General features: G+C 46.3%; 1 protein-coding gene across 2 annotated transcripts in view; it reads left to right on the forward strand.

The window, feature by feature from the left end:
• Positions 1 to 18,779, forward strand: part of KANK4 (KN motif and ankyrin repeat domains 4) — a 75,604-nt gene extending 56,825 nt beyond the window's left edge. For both annotated transcript variants that reach the window (XM_070786438.1, XM_070786437.1), the window contains 4 exons: positions 544 to 763; positions 6,729 to 6,871; positions 10,252 to 10,452; positions 16,680 to 18,779. In XM_070786438.1, the coding sequence (XP_070642539.1) occupies positions 544 to 763; positions 6,729 to 6,871; positions 10,252 to 10,452; positions 16,680 to 16,784 (669 nt within the window). In that variant the 3' untranslated portion in view covers positions 16,785 to 18,779. The remainder of the gene's footprint in view (positions 1 to 543; positions 764 to 6,728; positions 6,872 to 10,251; positions 10,453 to 16,679) is intronic.
• The last annotated feature ends 1,871 nt before the right edge of the window (positions 18,780 to 20,650 follow it).

The raw sequence follows: 20,650 nt of genomic DNA on the forward strand, positions 1-20,650 counted from the left end.
CTTCAAAGCCAAAAATATTTCAAGCACATCTGTTTGGATTTTACTTCATGCATATGTTGGGCATGTTGTTTGTTTTAGCTTTCAGTGTGCATTTTTCCCATTAATGTCGTGACTCTCCAGCTATGCCTGTTAAAAACATGCAGGTACCCCAGTGGAGTCTGGGCTAGTCAACACAGGCTGGTGTAAATGTGTGAAAGAGGGGGTCCTGGTTATCCTGTGCTTATGGGGAATGTGATCTAAATGTACAGTGGACTCAAGCTGTCCCCAAGTGTCGTGTTACTGGCTGTTGTGCTGCTCTCCCAGTCCTCCTGTCTACCTAACATGATGGGGGAGCCAATCCCGCAGGTTCAAAGAGTGGTGCTGGGTACCCCCGCACCCTTCTAGCTCTGAGCCCTGCAGGAGTAAATTGCAGTGAGAGTTGGAGGGAATTGAAGGGATATACATGGAAGGAACCTAAGCTGACCTTTCCCAGTGGAAACTGACACCCCAGCTGGAGCACCTGGGTAGGTAACCTTCTGGAATTGGAATGTGTTGGTATTTCAGAAGCAGAGCTTGAACACCATCAGTCAAGAGTGGTTCCGCATCTCCAGCCGGAAGTCATCCAGCCCTGCCGTAGTGGCCTCCTACCTCCACGGGGTCCAGCCTCACTCCCCACACTTGCTAAAGCTGCTTGTCAATCTGGCTGACGGCAACGGGAACACAGCTCTTCACTACAGCGTGTCCCACTCTAACTTCTCCATCGTGAAGCTGCTGCTGGAGACAGGTCAGAAACGCTGGCACCTGTGCTGCCTGGGTCCCTCTCTGAAGGGCAGTTCTGTTACCACTTCTTTGCAGCAAGGAGCTTTTTCACTGTTCTGAATTCCTCCAGTACTCTAGGAGCTGGGCCAGACCATTTTGCCTTTATTATATCATGTATTCTTCACATTTGTGATGTAGGTATCGTTATTCTCATGCTACAGTTGAGGAAACTGAAGCTCAGAAAGTTATAAAATTTGCTCAGATCACAGTGCTGGTAAGTGGTAGAGTCAGACTTTATATTCAGTTTGTCCAATTCCAGTGCTATACCACACTTCCTCTAGGAAAGGTCACATTTTACCATCTTCATAAGTACTTTTTAATTTAGGCCATGCAAATGTGCACACAGACATTCAGTTGTGTCCACCTCTTTGCCCTGGAGTCTGCAGCACGCCAGACTTCCCTGTCCTTCACTATCTCCTGGAATTTGCTCAAATTCATGTCCAGTGGGTCAGTGATACTATCTAACCATCTCATCCTCTACCACCTCCTTCTCCTTTTGTCTTCAGTCTTTCCCAGCCTCAAGGCCTTTTCCAGTGAATCGGCACTTTACATCAGGTGGCCAAAGTATTGGAGCTTCAGCTTTAGCATCAGTCCTTCCAATGAATATTCAGGATTGATTTCCTTTCAGATTGACTGGTTTGATCTCCTTGCAGTCCAAGGGATTCTCAAGAGTTTAAGGCCATAGCTCCATTTAATCAATTTGACTCAATTTGATTCATTCATCCTTCCTCAGATATGTGTAGACTATGTATGATGTCCATACTGCCTACCACCACAGATGTGACCTACATGGAGCTCTTGCCTTCCCAGGAGTTTACAGCTTGACAGTCAGGATGGAGCAGGATGATGACTCCCAAGAGAGAGGTGTAGAGTGTGATTTCAGGACTGAAAAGAAGGGAGATAACATTCTCTGAGAGAATGTTATCCTGAGAGAGCAGGAAGGGCTTCCTTGGTGGCTCAGATGGTAAAGAATCCACCTGCAATGCAGGAGCCCTAAGTTCGATCCCTCGATCAGGAAGATCCCTTGCAGAAGGAAATGGCAACCCATTCCAGTATTCTTGCCTGGGAAATCCCATGGACAGAGGAGCCTGGTGGGCCATGGTCCATAGGGTCACAAAGAGTCAGACACAACTTAATGACTAACACAACACTTAGAGAGCAGGGAAGGTGCACTGCAGTGGGTAGTTTCCTGCAGACAGAGAAATGTCCCAGGCCAATGAAGAGGATCATGTCAAGAAGGAAAAAGATTGTTCACTGGGTCAAATACTGTACTATAGTGTCTCTGGCAGATGAAGCCAAGATTTGGCAGGTTTGGAAAAAGGTCACTGGTGACTTTGGAAACAATTGTTTCAGGGGGTTGTTAGAAGGAAACTGGATTGCAGAGATCTGAATATATTTGTTGTCTGAGAATTCAAGAGAGACACACAGAGAAAGAGAGAGAGAAATAAAGAGAGAGATTAAAGATACAGAGGAGAGAAGATGCTTGATAGAGCATGGTCTTTCAGGAGCTGGAAAAACCTGGAATCCACAGCAGAGACAGATGAGATCAGCCTAGGCAAGCTGCTGGGATATTTATTTTTTCTGAGATGGAAGCAAAAGGAAAGGAGGTGGGCGAAGGTCCAGAGAGATGTTGAGGAGGAGAAAAGGGAAGTGAGCATTAGATTCTTCATTGTTCAGGATCTGGAGAAAGGGAAGACTCTTCCCTCTGGTGGAGAATCATTGCAAATGGCCTTGACCCTCTTAGGAGCTGGAAAAGGCAGTTAAGAGTCAAATAAAAACCTTTGTGTCTGCTGATACAATACCACAGGGCTTGTAGTGGAGTTTCAACAGAGGGTGTGACAATATCAAGCAGTCTAGGAGTGGTGGTATGAGTGCAGGGTGATGGGACTGACTGAAGGTGTGTGGGTCCCAGTCAAATGTCATCTGTGAGTTTAGGAAAGCTGTATGAAGGATATTTAGGATGGTACCTACAAGAGATATAAAACCCCAGATGATATCCATGGATTAGGCCCTCCCTCTACTAAGCCTCTGGCACCTGAGATCTCATTTAGTCTTCATAACTATCCTGTTAGTAGAAGGATTATCCCTTTTTTTATAGACAATGAAAGTGACTCTCAGAAAAGTCAACAGATCACGCAATGACTAAGCGCACTGCTGGGGTTTGAAGTCCATACTGTGGAATCCAGGAATCAAAGCACATGCTAGATGTGTAATCCTAATTTAGAGACTACAGGGGAAGTTTAAACAGGTGTCAGGAAGTCCAAATTCCAGATGCAACAACTTTCCTGCAATGTGAATCTCATTCCCCTCACCCCTCCACCGGCTTAAATCCCTCCCATGGCTTCCCCTTACTCTTGGATCAGAAGGCGGCTTCCTCAGCCTGGCCTTCAGGTATCCCAGATGGTCCAGGCCTGTCTGCCTTTCCTTTCTCTGCAGCCACCATGTACCCTCCTTCCTTCCATTCCAGCCACGTGGCCTCAGAGTCACCACACTCATTCCCACCTTGGGACTTCTGCATTTTCTTTCCATCTGGATCCTTTCACCTGAAACTCTTTTCATGACTGGTCCCTTCTCATTGTTCAAGTCACAGCTCAGATGTCACCTCAGAAAGTGATCCATCTAAAGTGGCTGCCCCATCTCTCTCTAGTGGAACATCCTATTTCTTTCGTTAGGTGATCTCTGCTTGTCACTTCTATCTGAGTTCTAACAGAACTGAGCTAATGCAGGAGAGGCTCTGCCTGTCTCATTCCTTTCAGTATCACCAGCACTTGGTCCATTTCCTGGCTCATGGTGGGTGTTGAGTGAAAATATTTGTTAGATGAAAGTGTGGATGGATGACTCCTGGGAGTTAGATTAAATTCCAGTAAGTTTCCCATTCTTCAAAATTCTCTTAAGTAGCCTTGAGGCTCTTTACCTGTGTGGAAAGGTGATGTATGTAATGATAACCTCAAGTTCTTTCTGCATCCCACATCATCAGAGGAAGATAAAGTTACATTTCTAACATTCTTCATGGATTCATGCTGCTGCTGCTGCTGCTAAGTCGCTTCAGTCATGTCTGACTCTGTGTGACCCCAGAGACGGCAGCCCGCCAGGCTCCCCTATCCCTGGGATTCTCCAGGCAAGAACACTGGAGTGGTTCACTATTCCATGGATACCATCAAAATGGTAGCTCAGTTGAGAAAGACACCCTCCTATGCCTCTGGGTTCCAATTATTGTATTCAGTCTTAGGGCTTTTCATTATGGAACATGTATAACAGCAACGCTACTGCTTAAAAGGCTTCCTGGATGGTGTTAGTAGTAAAGAATCCTCCTGCCAATGCAGGAGACTCAAGAGACACACATTCAATCCCTGGGTTGGGAAGATCACTTGGAGAAGGGAATGGCAACCCACTCCAATACTCTTGTCTGGGAAATCCCATGGACAGAGAAGCCTGGTGGGTTACAGTCCATGAAGTCGCAAAGAACAGATCACCTTTGATTTGGTTGTTATAAATTTCTGCTGATGTTTTCTGAGATCCAGTCAATACTCATCAACCATAAAGTGGTTTGGAAGCTTTTCCCTTTAACATGCTGAAATAGCTAAACAGCCACAAGCATAAAGAATGGGGTGGGTTGGTTGGTTGGGGAGACGGTCTGAGAGTCCCATTCCTTTCCCTCACTGTAGAAGGGGTGTCGAGGAGGGCAGATCTGTCCCACTCCCAACTGGGCCCCCTTCCCAGCCATTTGTGCAGAATCTGGAAAGCACATTACAAACTGTAAAAGGCTGCACCGAAGTGACTCATCGTTATTGAGAATAGGGTCATGGGTGCACCTCCACCAGCCTAGTCCTTTGTGAACTGTGCTCTGTTTTACCGAGACACCTCTGTAGAGGAGAAGCTGGCTGACTCAGAGAATGTTCAGTCAAGAGTCTGCCCCTCACCTCTGGGGAGGGCTGGTTTGGTCACTGGAGCTGCTCAGAAACATTGCCTTGAAAGTGTGTGTGGGGGGTCCTCAGTCCTTTTTCAGAGCCCCTGGGGGGGAATTAGTCATTCTACTGAGTCACGTTTCTGAAGAGAGCATAGAGAGTCGTAACCTGAGGCTCATTTACACATCTTAAAAGCAAACATAAAATAGTCATGGGGTAAAAATTTTAAAGTCATTAACCAGGCAATGCAGATAAATATTCCCATCTTTATCAGAACGGGGTTATAAGGCATTGAATGGAGCTGATATTTGCCTTTCATAGCTCAGTTGGTCATGACAGTGGTCAGGGAAGCTTCAGTGAGGAAACTGCTGATTCATGAGCACAACTGTATCCATTGGCATCCTGGTCCATTATGACACATTTCTGAAGAATTGTTTGGGGTGGAGGGACTGTCAGCCAAATATTATTTTTTTCCCCTTGCACAGAACTTATGAGTAAGTCTAACTAACACTTTGTCATAAACCAGATTTGTTTTAATGAATATCTGGGTCTTCAAGAGCAAGTAGTAAGGATGTGACGATAAGAATACCATTCTGGACAATAATAGCAGGAACAGTTAATGCTCATTGAGTGTTTATTATGTGCTAGCTGCCATTCTAAGTGCTCTTAATATATTAACTCATTAAATTTCACAGTAACCTTACAGGTTCTTTTATTATCTCCCTTTTACAGAAAAAATGCTAAGGAAGTCTCAGACTTACTCTACTGAGGTAGTTTTATTACTGGCCTAAAGAGACACAGAGTTTTTCTCCTGAGCAATAGCACAGGGAAGATTTAGTTTTTCACGCTGTGTGTGTGTGTGTTAGTCACTTAGTCGTGTCCGACTCTTTGTGACCCCGTGGACTGTAGCCCACCAGGCTCCTCTGTCCATGGGATTCTCCAGGCAAGAATACTGGAGTGGATTGCCATTTCCTTCTCCAAGTTGTACACCCCTTAAAGGGTTTCCCTGGTGGCTTAGTGATAAAGAGTCTGCAGGAGACATGGGTTCGATCCCTGGGTCAGGAAGATCCCCTGAAAAAGGAAATGGCAACCCACTCCAGTATTCTTTGCCAGAAAGTTCCATGGACAGGAGCCTGGTGGGCTACAGCCCATGGGGTCACAAAAGAGTTGGACACAACTAAGCAACAACAACTGCCCTTAAAAGGTGGGAGCCTTCAGGCAACAGGCTGATGATCTCCTCCATCTCCTTTGGTGGGGATGGATGTGAATGCATATCCCCAGGGTTATGAAGCAGAAATTTCCCTTGAGTTCTCATGTAATACTTCATCTTAAAAATATGCCAGTTTTCCATTCTTTTGTGAAATGTATATTCTTAATTGCTTTAATATAAAGATTTGTGAAGTGTTTTTCTATTGTACTTCTCAAATGAGTTGGTTATTCCCAGAAGATTTCTGTGTTTATCCTGGGGCATTTTTTCATGTCCTCTGGTCCATTTCACAAGGTATCACTAGGCCTTTGAAAGGACCTACAACCACAGCCAGTGGTTTATGAGTTATACGTAGACACAGAGCAAGACCCGAAATGCACACCTGAGGGCGACGTGAGGCTGTGTGAGTGATGGGCTCTAGCGTCAGATAGACCTGACACCCAATGAGTGAGTCCTGCTCTCGATTCTCCTTCACTGGGGCATTGATAGAGTTTCACTCACCTTCTTCACTCCACTGAAGGACACCTTCAGTGTCCTTATCTGTAAAATATGAATAATAGTGCCCCACTTTAGGAAGTAAAGTCAAGGTCATAGGCCTAGGTCATCTCTGACTCTCCTCTGCACCTTTTTTGCTAGGTAGCCTCAGAAAAGTAGCCACTGTTAAAGGCTGCTAAAAATGTAGAATACAGATTCCACCACTGGGAAAGAATTGCTCTATTCTGTGGCCCTTTAACCAGCGGGAAGCCTCCTATTGAACAGGCTAAAGCTTGGCTTCCGGCATTTTAAGAGCTCTTCCAGCTTCAGTGTTTCTCTTGCAGGTGTCTGCAACGTGGACCATCAGAACAAAGCTGGCTATACTGCTGTGATGATCACTCCCCTGGCTTCTGCCGAGACCGATGAAGACATGGCTGTTGTCTGGAAGCTCTTAAGAGAAGGGAATGTGAACATCCAAGCTACTCAGGTAGGAGGAGTGAACATGATCTCCTCTTTAATGAATGTGGCTCCTCCTAGTTTTATTCTGCCAGTGGGGTGAGGAACTCCATGGATCCAGTTTTTAGCCCGAGAAGTCTGGGCCCTCCAACTGGCATCTATCCAAAGATTGGACTTCTGGTTTCCTTGGAGCCTCCTGAGGCCCAGACAGGCTGGGACAGAGGTTATGAACTTGTAATCTATGTTCTGGGCTGAAACTTGGCAAATTCCTTCCGGACTCCTTGAACTGAAAGTTCCCACAGATAGCATCTGGACAAGGCATTTGCTACTTGTGATCTAGAAAGCCCCTGGAGGTGATACATAGAGGGATCATGAATCACAGAGCAGTTCAGAGGGTTGGGTTGTCTCTGTTCAGCTGCAGGGCCCTTCTACTTGAGAATATGGAACAAAGGTGTAACCCTTAGCCAGTAGGGCTTTGAGTCAGATGGAGCTCCATATGGAACATGGGAACTCTTCAAGAGGCCACTTGCCCATCTTTGACCAAGAGGAGAATAAGTGGAGTGCATTCCACTCTCCTTTTCCCCCTAGAGTGATCATAGGTATAGCCCTACTCTCAAGAACTATGAAGGGTCTGATATTGTACTCTCCCTTAAAGCTAACAAGTTAGCTGCCACAGTGTCATGGATGCTGGCAGAAGACACAGGACTCCTATTGCCAAAGGACAGTGTGGTACTTCCAGTGGTAACAGTAGTCAGAGCATCACTATTTATACCTGTTCCCAGAGTCCCAATAGCTACAGGGCGCTGTGAGGAGGAGCAGATCCCTATGCACAGAGAGGGCTGTGTTACTAGAGAGAAACCCTGAGCTTAGGGAACCTGAATCTTCCATACTGGGTAGTAAGCATGACTACCCTCTGTTCTGAAGGAGACACTACCTCTGTCCTCCAGTGCTGTTCACTGTACGTTCTTCCTTAAAAAGACAGTGAAACAAAAGGCCAGATAGTCCCTCACTCACAGGATTGCAGCAAACCAAGATACCATAGAAAACTGTCTCCCAACAATCCATTTAACTCTGCTCTCCACCCCAGCCCAAGGTGATCGCAGCTAAACCTGATGGCAAAGTCCTTTTGCCCACTTCACACAATAGCGATCCTATTGGTGGCAAAAATCAGGCATTCATAGCTTACTTTCTGGTTTTAAAGTGTTTTCACTCACCTATAGCTTACACTGTAGGACTCAATAAAGCTGTTTTCACTTCAAATAATGTTTTCCATAAACATAGTAAATCTTTTTTCTCAATTGGTCCTCTTGAAGGCAGAATGCTCGCTAATGATCAAAATATATGCCCTTCTTGTAGAGGAGAAACCAATGCTCTAGAAGAGTAAGGGACCCATCCCACATTGCCAAGGGAAGAAAAGGATTACAGTGTAGCTGTGCTCTTCAGCGCCCCCTGGGGGTTTTAGGTATTAAGGGAGCCATGGGCATCAGGGTAGATAGAAGTGAGCTGGGAGGCCAGGAGTCTCCTGGGCTAAGCTACCTATTTCTCTCTGTATCTCCAGGGTCGGCACTGCACCACGCTGGTAACAGTGCTCTGTAAATGTTTGTTGAATTAAATTGTATGGAACCAGGCCAGGATGGGGGTGAGGAAGGAAAGGGTCCCAAGTCGGGCAGGGGGCAGACAGGAAATCGTCTGTCTATGACATCTGGCTTTCATACCACTCGGAGAGAGGGGCCTGGAGGGAAAACTGTGGTCTGGTTAGTACAGTCAACAAGCATTACCTCCGGATCAGGTATAAGCAAACTAAAGAGCAAAGAGTCTTCTCTGGAAAGATCTGAGTTCCAGAGAAATGGGGAACCAGGACATCTAATGATACATTGCCACAGTGGTCAGACATTATCTCTAACACTCAAAAAGACAACAATAGCTAAAATGTATGCAACATTTGGGCTTCTCTGGCGGCTCAGATGGTAAAGAATATGTCTGCAATGCAGGAGACCCGGGTTTGATCCCTGGGTTGGGACAATCCCCTGGAAAAGGGAATGGCTAAGCTACCCACTTCAGTGAAATCCCACAGACAGAGGAGCCTGGAGGGCTACAGTCCATGGGATCACGAAGAGAGGGACACAACTGAGTGTCTAACACATTCACACACATAACATTTGGGCCGCATGCAGGTCCCACAATAGCCCCAGGGGGTACGTAATATCCTTAAGCATTCCTGTTTTACCAGATCAACAAAAATCACCAAGAGGTTAACTTATCCAGACTCACATAAGCAGTATATGATAGGGACAGCCTTTTTCTGATTGAAACCCCCTTTTCTCTAAGCCCCAGCCTTCTGGGCAGGGAAACATAATCTATCAGTGACGGCATTTTGGAGCCTTAATCAGTGAACACATCAGCCAACATGTTTTACATGTAAGACACTGTGCTCAGAGTCACAGGGGACCTGAAGGGAGAGAAAACAGAGCCCTTACCTCATTCTTACAACCTTACAAAGCCTGACACTCAGTCAGAGAGACCCACCTGACCCGCCTGGAACCCAGGAGAGAATCATGAGTGCAAAATATATAATCAAGTTATATAAGAGTACTGTGTATATACAGGAAAATCCAGGAGAAATGATGATCAGTTTGTTATCAGAAAAAATAGCTACCACACATTTTTATATTTATACCCTTTATTTCATTTGACTTTCACAAATACTCTGACCAAGATTGACCAAGATTCTGGGACCCCAAGTGACGTGGCCAGGGTCACACACTAGGAAACAGCAGAAGCAGAGCTTTGTCTCACTTTCTGACTCTGATCCATTGCCGTGTGCACTGATTATTACAAGCAAGTGAAAGAGTGTTGTCAATGGTTGTGGGTTAGCGATGACCTTAGTACCATGCAGAGAGCTCGGTGAGAAAAGAGCGTTCTGGGTATCATTCAGCTGAAAATATCAGAGGCGTTCAGAGCAATCCCAGGCTTCTTAGAGGAAGTTAGGCTGGGGCAGGCAGTCAGAAGCCATGTTCCTGATTTTTAAACCCTTTGTTTATTCCATCATTCAACATTTATCAGCATGTACTTGGGACTAGGTGCTGGAGAGAGAGATGAAAAAGACTTAGTCCTTGCCATCAAAGATGTCACAGCCCATGAGAAAGAGAGAGGTTGCAGTACCAAATGGTAAGTGTTGTGTTATGAAACCTGTGCTTGGCGTGTAAGTTGAGGGCTTTAGAGAGGATGTACATTTGACTGGTGTCTTGGAAAGAGTAGAAGTTTGCCAGGCTAAGGAAGATATGTCCCATACCATGGAGATTCAGATCAACTGTCACTTTCCAGAGAAGTCTTTCCTGCTTACACGTAGGCTATAGAGGGGGTCCTTCCCATCAGCCACAACCTGACCACACCCCTGCTCTCTGTGTGCAGGGGGGCCAGACGGCGCTGATGCTGGGAGTCAGCCACGACAGGGGGGACATGGTCCAGGCGCTGCTGAGCTGCCAGGCAGATGTCAACCTACAGGACCATGATGGATCGTCCGCCCTCATGCTGGCCTGTTGCCATGGCAACACGGACATGGTGCGGCTGCTCCTGGCACATCCAACCTGCGACAGCAGCCTTACTGACAAGGTGAGACTTATAGGCAATTAACAAGTGGGTGTTCCACTTTCCTTCCTGGAAAGTACCTTGCCAGCCAGCAGAATTCAAGGAAGCATATGGCAGCAGCAACAGATTTAACCTCATAAGGCTGTTCTTGGGTTTAAATGAGATGACCCATGTAAATGCTGAGACTTGCAGCTGGGAAACCCCAAACTCTAGCCTTTTACACCATTCTGACAGGTTATGTCCAGGCCTGCTCTCAGCCCTGAAGCACATCTGATCATGGCAATAACAGTATGTGTCCTTTGAGGCACAGCTTGAGCAAGGAAGCTCTGCTGTCCATGGGGCTCCCAAAAGGCAGGAGGAGGGAACCATGTGCAAATCATGTCCCTTCTTGGACAGTGGCCCACCTTACAGAGGGGCCCATTTCATGGAGACACCCTGCCTGAAGCTGCATTGCCAGACAGTCTTCTTGTAAGGCGATGGTGATGGCAACGATGAGGATGGTGATGATGGTGGTGGTGACCATAATGAGATAACAGTAGTGAAGAGTTAACCCATGTCACGTGATGGCTCGGTGCCAGGTACTATACCAAGCAGTTACCTCAGACCATCTTGTTTAAACCCCATAACAACGGAGTCACCGTTTGATGCCACCCATCAATTTGCTCTTTGCTCTTGAGGAAATGGAGGTACCAAGTGGTGAAGTAACATGTTCAAGGTCACACAGCTAGCTAGTAGAACCAGCTCCATCAGACTCCTAAGAACACTCATAAAAACTAACTCTTTCTATGCACTACCTCATGAATCCTCTCAATAGTCCAGTAGGGGGACTTCCCTGGTGATCCAGTAGCTAAGACACCATGCTCCCAATGCAGGGGGCCTGGGTTTGATCCCTAGTTAAAGAATCAGATCTCACATGCTGCCGCTAAGGGTTTTCATGCCACAGCTGAAGATCCTGGGTGCCAAATGACTAAATAAATGAATAAATCAATCAATAAATATCAAAAAGATCCAGTGAGGTAGAGCCTGCCATCCCTGTTTTGTACTGACAAGAATGAAGAGGCCTTGAGTGCTTATGTAGCAGTCATAGGTCACAAGCTTCTTATTCTTGGAGTGAGAATTCAAGCCCAGGTCTGACTCCAGTGTCCTTAATGCTGGCATTATAATTTAATGCTTTAAACAGACTTCTCTGTATTTTCTTAGCATCCACAGTTCAAAAGGGACAAAGGCCTGGGGAGGGAAAGAGAGCCCCCTCCCCACCCAGGGACAGCCTGTCTTACTAGGCCACCTCTGAACTCCCCACCATTGTTCCATCAGTGATTCAAGCTGCCAAGTCTCTCCCACCACACTCAGGCAGCAGGCAGGCCCGCCCCTTGTCTTCAGGTCCCCCGAACCCCAGCTCTGTGCAAAGTCATTTCTGTGATCAGTGGAGAGCACAGAACCTCTTGAAATGCCTCTGGGAACAGTGGTGGGCTCTGGAAGTAAGAGCCTCCTTTTCCAGATGGGATACAGTCAGACAAAGGCTCTGTGTCAATGAGCTCCCTGTAGGGTTGGCCTGGGGCTGAAGGAGGTAGCCCTTTAATCTGGAACAGGCCCAGGGCCCTTTTATGGGTAACCACGGCAATGGAGGAGGCCTGAGAGGGCAGGCCTGCAGGACGGGTGACAGAATCTTTGCAAGTCCCTGGTTAGCAGGCATCATCAAGCAGTGAGACTGAGGGTATCTTGCAGAGTCTGCCACAGACTAGAGAGCTCAGTGGCTTCCTTCAGGAGGTGGAGGAAGAGCCATGGCAGGAGGACTCCATGGTTCTTCCAACAAATTGAGTGGTGGTTAGAAGCATGGACTTTTAAAAACCCATGAGTTTGAAACTGGGCTGTGTAACTGTGCCTTTGGGCAGGTCACCTAACCACTCTGAGCCTCAGTATGCTGGTCTGTAAATGAGGATGGTAATAGACCAGACCTTAATATGGTAACATTTGTAAAGCCCCTATTAGATATCTAAGAAATATTTAGTTAATGTCAACTGTTTATTGTTGTGAATAGGTGAACCATGATAGCAAATGCAAAGCAGCCACCACATGAATGAGTAGGGACCAGGGCATTTGCGCACAGTGTCTGGAGGGAATAGGGAGGATGAAGGTCTGGAGTTAGGAGGGGCCAATCAGAGAAGTCTGGTCCTCAAAGGGAGACATGGTTCTCATTCGGGAGTGATTTTTCCCTCCAGGGGAGATCCCACAGTGTCTGAAGACATTTTTATCTGTCATAAGTATGTGCAGGGGTCAGTCCTGGCATCTAGTGGGTAGAGGCCAGGGATGTTGCTGGACATCCTACAATGTACAGCATCAGTGAAGAATTACAAATTATCTGGCCCAACATGTCAGTAGTGCCAAGGCTGAGAAACTCTGGTATAGGTGAATACTGAAGTACTGAACTTGGATGAAAAGCCATCCAAGTCAAGTGCTGGATCAGGAAGAGCCAGACCAGGGTTGAGGAACAGGCTGGCTGCAGTTTGGGGGAGGGCTGGAAGCTGGGGAAGTAGGAACAGGGCAGCTAAACCGGAGATGGTGACAGAAGCCTGTCCTAGGGGAGGGTGGAGAGGGTTAGGTGATGCCCAGTGAGCAGAGGGTTGCCCGGGCAGTCAGACAGCAGGCCCACAGAAGGTTCTAGATCCCAGCTCACAGAGGTCAATCTCCTACTGCCTGCTGACGTTTCCCAGCAGAAATTTCCCAAATTGACTTGGGTGAGAAATGTCAGTGGGAGATAGGGACAGCTGACTGGGGACCCAGCAAGCACCAAGCCCTGTGCCTCCTGCTGTGCATAGAGGGGTGGCATCCAGCCCTTATCATGATCACCATCTTGTTTCAATGTTCAGTTTCCAATGGAGACTTAGGTGCTCTGTTGGAAAATTGAGAGAGGAATCATGTCTTGAAATTGGGTTCTTTCATCCTGCCAACATTTAAAGGTTGTGGTGAATGCAGAACCCCCAGAACAGCCAGCAAGGTATCTTCCCCAAGTTTGGAAGATAATTGGAGAAATTGATCACCCAGACTCTTGGGGCAGCCAGAGTGATGAAAGATGGGGAGGTGGTGGTGAAGATGGATGCCTGCCCCCAACCCCGAGGCTCACCCTTGGAAGGGCTTATTTGGTCTGTGCCTCCAAAACACTTATCAAATTGAGACCTTCTAGAATAGTACATCATGACTAATGCTGGGCTGGAAGAAGCACAAGCTGGAATCAAGATTGCCGGGAAAAATATCAATCACCTCAGATATGCAGATGACACCACCCTTATGGCAGAAAGTGAAGAGGAACTAAAAAGCCTCTTGATGAAATTGAAAGAGGAGAGTGAAAAAGTTGGCTTAAAACTCAACATTCAGAAAACGAAGATCATGGCATCTGGTCCCATCACTTCATGGGAAATAGATGGGGAAACAGTGGAAACAGTGTCATACTTTATTTTTTTGCGCTCCAAAATCACTGCAGATGGTGACTGCAGCCATGAAATTAAAAGATGCTTACTCCTTGGAAGAAAGTTATGACCAACCTAGATAGCATATTCAAAAGCAGAGACATTACTTTGCCAACAAAGGTCCATCCAGTCAAGGCTATGGTTTTTCCAGTGGTCATGTATGGATGTGAGAGTTGGACTGTGAAGAAGGCTGAGTGCCAAAGAATTGATGCTTTTGAAGTGTGGTGTTGGAGAAGACTCTTGAGAGTCCCTTGGATTGCAAGGAGATCCAACCAGTCCATTCTGAAGGAGATCAGCCCCGGGATTTCTTTGGAAGGAATGATGCTAAAGCTGAAACTCCAATACTTTGGCCACCTCATGTGAAGAGTTGACTCATTGGAAAAGACTCTGATGGTGGGAGGGATTGGGGGCAGGAGTAGAAGGGGACGACAAAGGATGAGATGGCTGGATGGCATCACTGACTCGATGGACGTGAGTCTGAGTGAACTCCGGGAGTTGGTGATGGACAGGGAGGCCTGGTGTGCTGCAATTCATGGGGTCGCAAAGAGTCAGATATGACTGAGCGACTGATCTGAACTGAACTGAGAAGGCAGAGACTATGCCTTGCCCATCTTTGCCTGATGTGCAGTGGCTTCTTGTTGAGTTCTTGTCATACTGCAAGATAACCCCCCACCAGACACACACACACCCACACACACCCACACACACACACAGGTGTGCTGGCTGCCCGAGCCCCTGCCATCTCTCTGGGCCTGCAGAGAGATGAATAGGGACCTGCCATTCCTGACTTCCACCAGAGCTGCGTGCCATGGACATGTTCCCAGTGCTTGGGCAGAGTCATCTCAGGGACACACCCTCCTCAGGTGGTCTCTCTGGCCACACTTTCTGAACTGAATGGGCCCCCCCACTTTCTATGTCTGTAGTTGAAGAGCCCATAGATGTAGGCTGTCATCTCCAGGTGGGCCCTGTCTAAGTTGCACGTGTCCCCTGGGACTGGCCCTGTGATTCTTGCCCGGTTAATCACACTGTTTGTGTTTATGTGGAGCCTCCGGGTTGATGAAGTATAGCAGGGGACAGGCCTAAATAAACCCCAGTGCCTCTGTGGGGCTTTCACAAGATGCCTCTGAGGAACATCTTTGCTTTCTTCCAGACTTGTCCAGTCTAGGAACATATTTGTTAGGATTCAGGTGGCTCAAGTTCTTGATCAACTTGAATACTCTCTGTTATGTCACTGGCATTCGCTCTTTCAACAGTGCATATTAGGACCGACCAGACCGCAGGCATGGGGCCAGGGGCTGGGCCAGCAGAACAGGCCAGATCCAGTGTCCTACCTCGTGGGGACCGAGATTTGTCAAATAATCCCACAAATATCAAGTTACAAAGACTGATAAAAGCAGGGCCCAAGGAGTCACGAGGCCTTTTCAGGGAAAACTCCATCTTTGTCTGTTTGGGGAAGCCTGTCTGCTGAAAGGCCACTTCCTTGGCTTGTCCCCCACCCTTCCCCCATACACACAGGGTGGTCATCCTCTCTGGAGCTCAGTCTGCTTCTCTGCTGCTTGTTTGGCCTCTGGCCATGCATTATAGCTATTTACGTGTGTGTGGGGCCCTGGTGGCAGCTGGACTCCATCCTGAAGCTCAGAGAAGAGACTGAAGGGGTTTTAGCTGAGTGTGAACACTTCCCACCTGCTTCTGTGGCATTTCCACATTTTAGGAAGTAGTTTCCCTCATCCGCAGTAGAGAGCACTCTAGTGAATCTTGGGTGGCCCCCATGTGTCAACTTATTAATGTTTATGCTGCAAGATGTAAAAATATTCACACATTTAAATGGGCTAAGTAAGAACCAGAGATAACCTTAGGTTGGATTTTGACTCCAAATGAGTTGCCAAAAAAGTGGGTTTTGGAGCTGTTATGGTTTCATAATTCTGGGTACAGGCTGGAGCCCTCATGGAGCTCAGCATCTACTGCATCATGGTAGCCCTTCCCCTCATCTCTGTGTAGAGATGGTGCTGCCTACTGAGAGTTGCTCTGCCTGCAGCTTCTTTAGATAGCAGGATGCAGCTCCCTGCACTGCAACTGAAGTGAGAAAAGTAGCGTGGTATTAAATATCAGGAGGTAAAAATAAATGTGCCCTTCCTAGCTGCAAACCCACTTCAAAGAATTGATCCTTAGGAAATAATTAGGAATGGGAGCATGCTTTCTGCACTAAGTTTATGATGGTGAAGACTTGGAAACAACCTAAATCTCCAGTAGAAGGAAAATAGTTCAGTAAATAATGGAATATTACAGAGTGGATAAGAAAAATGATATGTTCTGATGACTGTGTAAGAGCAGGGAAAATCTCATAGCATATCATGATGAGTTAAAAATAAAAGCAACATTCAAAATTGATACACATGATCATTCCTCTACATAAAAACCAACAACACATTTGCATAGAAGAAAAGATTGGAGGGAAATTCACCAAAATGCTAACTTTCGTTTCGGTCTGTGTAATGAAATAATGGAAGAGTTGTTTTCATTCCTCTGTTTTCCGATTTAAAAAGAAAAAGTGTTAAAAACCAAGTGACACTTCTTTACTTTCATTGGCACAAGTTTCCCACAAATTTCCTTCTGTTTCCACAGAAGGGAGCCCGTTTCTCTGACCCTCACGTCATTGGAGTCTCCTCCTCTCCTCTGAGAAAGCTTGAAACAGACTTCTATGCCCTGTGTATATCCTTGGTTCCCAACTCACCCTTCCTTTCTGCGGTGGGATAAAAATTTGTTTTTCCTTTTCTTTCTCTCCTGTAGGCTGGCCAAACGGCTTTGTCCATCGCTCTGAAATCGCCCGCCCATGTGGAAATTGCAGGGCTGCTTCGGGCCCACTTGAAGCAGGGCAGGTCCCTGGGGCCATAGGGGCTGTGGAAGAGCTGGCAGCTGTGAACAGAAGAAGCTTTGTCTGGACTTCTCCGTTGCCCTTGGAGAGGGCATGGGTCATAGCCAGAGGGCTGCCCCTGAAAAGAAGAAACAATGTCGAATATGCACATACATTCCTGTTGTATAATTTTGCTCATTAGGCTGCTTTGTAGTTTTTGCCTTAGGCCAAGCCCCAAAACTCTGGGCTGTAGAGGGGTGCAAGGTGCCAGGTACATTGGTTTCGGCTAAAAATATTCCCAAACATCTTCAGCCTTGAATTCCTCATGACTCTATCCTTTGCCAAACCGTGTAGTGAGCAAGCAGGCAGGAGCACAGTAGCAAAGCAATACTTTTTACGTGGAATTTTAAAATGTACTGTCTTTTTGTTTTTTAATCAATTATATAGGAAGATGTCCCATTGGACATGCATGTCTAGAGAGGAGGGGTGGGGAAGGGGTGGGATTTAAGCAGCTGCCCTGGCAATCATTCTCTGGAGGACCTTAGGAGAATCACCGTGTAGGCAGGTGAAACTGAACAAATCCCACTGGGGCCTTTGTTTAGTTGGGGTTGACAGAGAAATCTTAAATTCAGATGAGGTAGGAAGAAGCACATTGGTGTCAGTGCTAGATACACAGTCTTGACCATTTCCAAGTCATCAGGTGGCTCTACTTTGCACCAGGGAAATTGAAATTGAGCAGAAAGTTATCCAAACTAGTGAAGCCCATCACATGTATTTAGGCAGAGCCCAGTTACATAAGCTCTTCTAAATCTGTGAAAGAAACAAATTAATCAGAGTGAGCATCCTTCTCAGGGTAGGTTCTTGTCATCTCGATGCCACCTCTTTTTTTTGTAGTAGTATCCTTGGTGGTTTAGTTGCTAAGTCTTGTCCGATTCTTGTGACCCTATGGGCTGTAGCCCACCAGGCTCCTCTGTCCCCAGTCCATGGAATTTTCTTGGCAAGAATACTGGAGTGGGTAGCCTTTTCTTTCTCCAGGGGATCTTCCCTACCCAGAGATCGAACCCAGGTCTCCTGCACTGCAGACAGATTCTTTACCCACCAAGGAAGCAGTAGTACCCATGGCCCTCATGGTAATCCTGGATCATTTCCACTCCACCTTTATGAGCGGACTATGAGCCCTCATGAGGTTCTGAGGTTTCCAAGGCTCCTGGATGCAGAACCTGCCAGTGTGGGCTGCAGCAGGAATGTGGAGGCTGGGCCCAGTAGGGCGTGTTCTGCATAGACATATATCTCTTCTGAAAAGCTCCTTCTTAGACTTCCACAATCCCAGGGCCACCATGTGCATGGCTCTATCTATGGATTTGTTCTTTTTAAAAAATCTCATGCAAAAAAACCCATCTTGTATAAAAAAGAAAGACATCATAGTTGGGTGAGCCTCACATTGGCAACCCAAAAGCTTGAGTTCTCATCTGATTCAGATACAAATTTGCTTGATGCCCCTTGAGTGAGTCATGGTCTCATTTTCATCATCTCTAAAAACGGAAGTTATCATACAACCTAACTAACTCCTGGGGTTGCTGGGCAAGGAACAGCCGATGGAAGTCTTAGAGTCCAATTTGTAATCCATGAAGACTGTCTACACAAATGGCACAGCAAACGTCAGTACAACTTGTGATTCATAAGAGAGGCTCAAAATCCCAGAGCAGGACTTGATGTGTGACAGTGTTGCCCAGAGAGAATGGAGTAAAGAATGATCTAAAAAGCTTTAAATGGGTTTGTTTTTACCTTAAAGCGCATTTTAAGAGCAGAACCCCACATTAATAATGTCCTAGCCCAGTTCTTCTCAAACTTTGATGTGCATACGAATCACCTGGAGATCTTATTAGAGTTCGGTCAGTCTGGGAGGGAAGGGGGCTGGAGAGTCTACATTTCTAACCGGTTCTCAGGGGATGCTGATACTGCTGGGCCACACCACACTTGGAGAATAACACTCTGGCCTAACCTGACCGTTTATGTATTAAAATGCTGCCTCTCGATCTTTTGTCTCAAAATTTCTTTGCATTTCTTCGTTCTCAGCCTTTGGGAACTTGCAGTGTGAGTCTTATCTTCTGTTAGGATTCTACAGAGAGCAGTAAGGGGTCCATGTCCCATGTTGCCAATTTAGAGTCTGTTTTTGCATTTCATGTTGGGTGGCAACTTGCATTTGGTCACATTTTAAAAAATTATCTCATTTGAGTCCAGCTGTTATATTAAATACAGCTTATTTACCAGAGAAGGCAAACTGGTTTTCTTAGTTTGAAGCCACTGAATCATTATCGAAAAGATCTTGTCCACCCTTTCTGAGATTTTAAATAAGTTTCTTTTCATCTTGAGTCTGGAATGTGAATACAGGTGAATAGAGGTCACCATGTGACCTCAGCCCTTATAACCACGCCATTCCGTTGAAATGTCTGAGCCCAGAACATGGTGAGATGAACAAGCACAGCTTGCCTCTTTACATTGTCACTGCTCTAGAATTCATTCCTCAAATATCTGCAGAGACTGACTAGGTGGCTGACACTCTTCCCAGTACCGGCTTTTAGAAAGCAGCTGTGGTCCCCTCTTGAAAACCAGTGTCTAAGGTTACCATGACCCCAGTCTCAGGTTTTGGAGGACTTTAAGCCATGGTTCCACCGATTAATTCAATTGTCAAGTATCTGATGGCACAACCTCCAAGCAGCATAAATTGGGCTCCCTGGAGACAGGTATTAACCTCTGGCCTAGGGAGGGACCCACAGGTACTTTGGCTTCCCTCACTGCAATGCAGGAAATTCTTGCAATCTACTTTTGAAAGACAAGACACACTTGCTAATAGTTCATTTCACAAGTATTTTTGGAGTGCCTACTGTGGACAGGTGCTGGGCTCAAATTAGAGACATCGGGGACACAGTTCAGATGGTCATTGCATCTACTTGGGGAAACAGAGTGGAGAGAAGGAAGCCCAGAACACTACAGGGGTGCCCGTGAAGTGCACCAGAGCTGGTCTTAGGAAGTCAAAGGAGGCTGCTAGAGAAAGAGGGGTCTAATTGAAAACACAAACATTATTGGATGTTAGTCAGAAAAGGAAGAGGAGTGAGTGAGAGGTGAGGAGAAAACCGAGTCTGGCAGTTGCCAAGGCTGAAAGATTTGAGAGCCAGCAAGGAGGACCTTCACTCAATTTGATCGAACTGCCGTGTAGAGTTTGAGAGAGACCCTGAGACCAAAGGGTGGGTTTGGAAGAGATGAGACTGAAAATACATGGTAACCAGATCATAAAGGATCCTAAAGCTGTGATTTCATTGTACTAAAGGCAATGAAAAGCTATTGATTTATGAAAGAGAAATTAATTTGTCTAACTTTCATTTGACACAGATTTCTTAGGTACTTACTCCCTTCCAAACCTGTGTTTGGGGTTAGGGACATGCTGGTAGGCAAGTTAGGCACAGGAACTTATAGGTTAGTAGGCAAGAGAGACAAATCATTTTGGCCCAGAATTATGCATGCTGCCACTTGGAAAATATAAGGTGTGATGGGGACACACAGGTGGGATCCTCAGCCTAGTCGAGGGTGAGGAGGGGATCAAGGAAGGCTTCGTGAGGACTGTGTAAGCTCTCTGAAGAATGACTAGGCATTAGTCTGGCAAAGAAGAGCTAAGGAAGTGTGCATTAAAGACTCAAGACAAAGGAGAACACATTCGGGGCATTAGAAGAACTCCAGTGTTCCTGGAGTAGAAAAAAGGAGGGATTGCAAGATGAGACCAGAGAGAAAGCCACTGTAACAAGACATGAAGGAAATAGGGACATAATACACAATGCTCAGATTTACATTTTAGAAAGAACATTCCAGGCTTGAGGGCATAAGTGACATTGTCTCAACAAACATTTGTGGA

Source organism: Bos indicus, chromosome 3 (assembly GCF_029378745.1).
Source record: "Bos indicus isolate NIAB-ARS_2022 breed Sahiwal x Tharparkar chromosome 3, NIAB-ARS_B.indTharparkar_mat_pri_1.0, whole genome shotgun sequence".
In the NCBI taxonomy this organism is placed as follows: Eukaryota; Metazoa; Chordata; class Mammalia; order Artiodactyla; family Bovidae; genus Bos; species Bos indicus.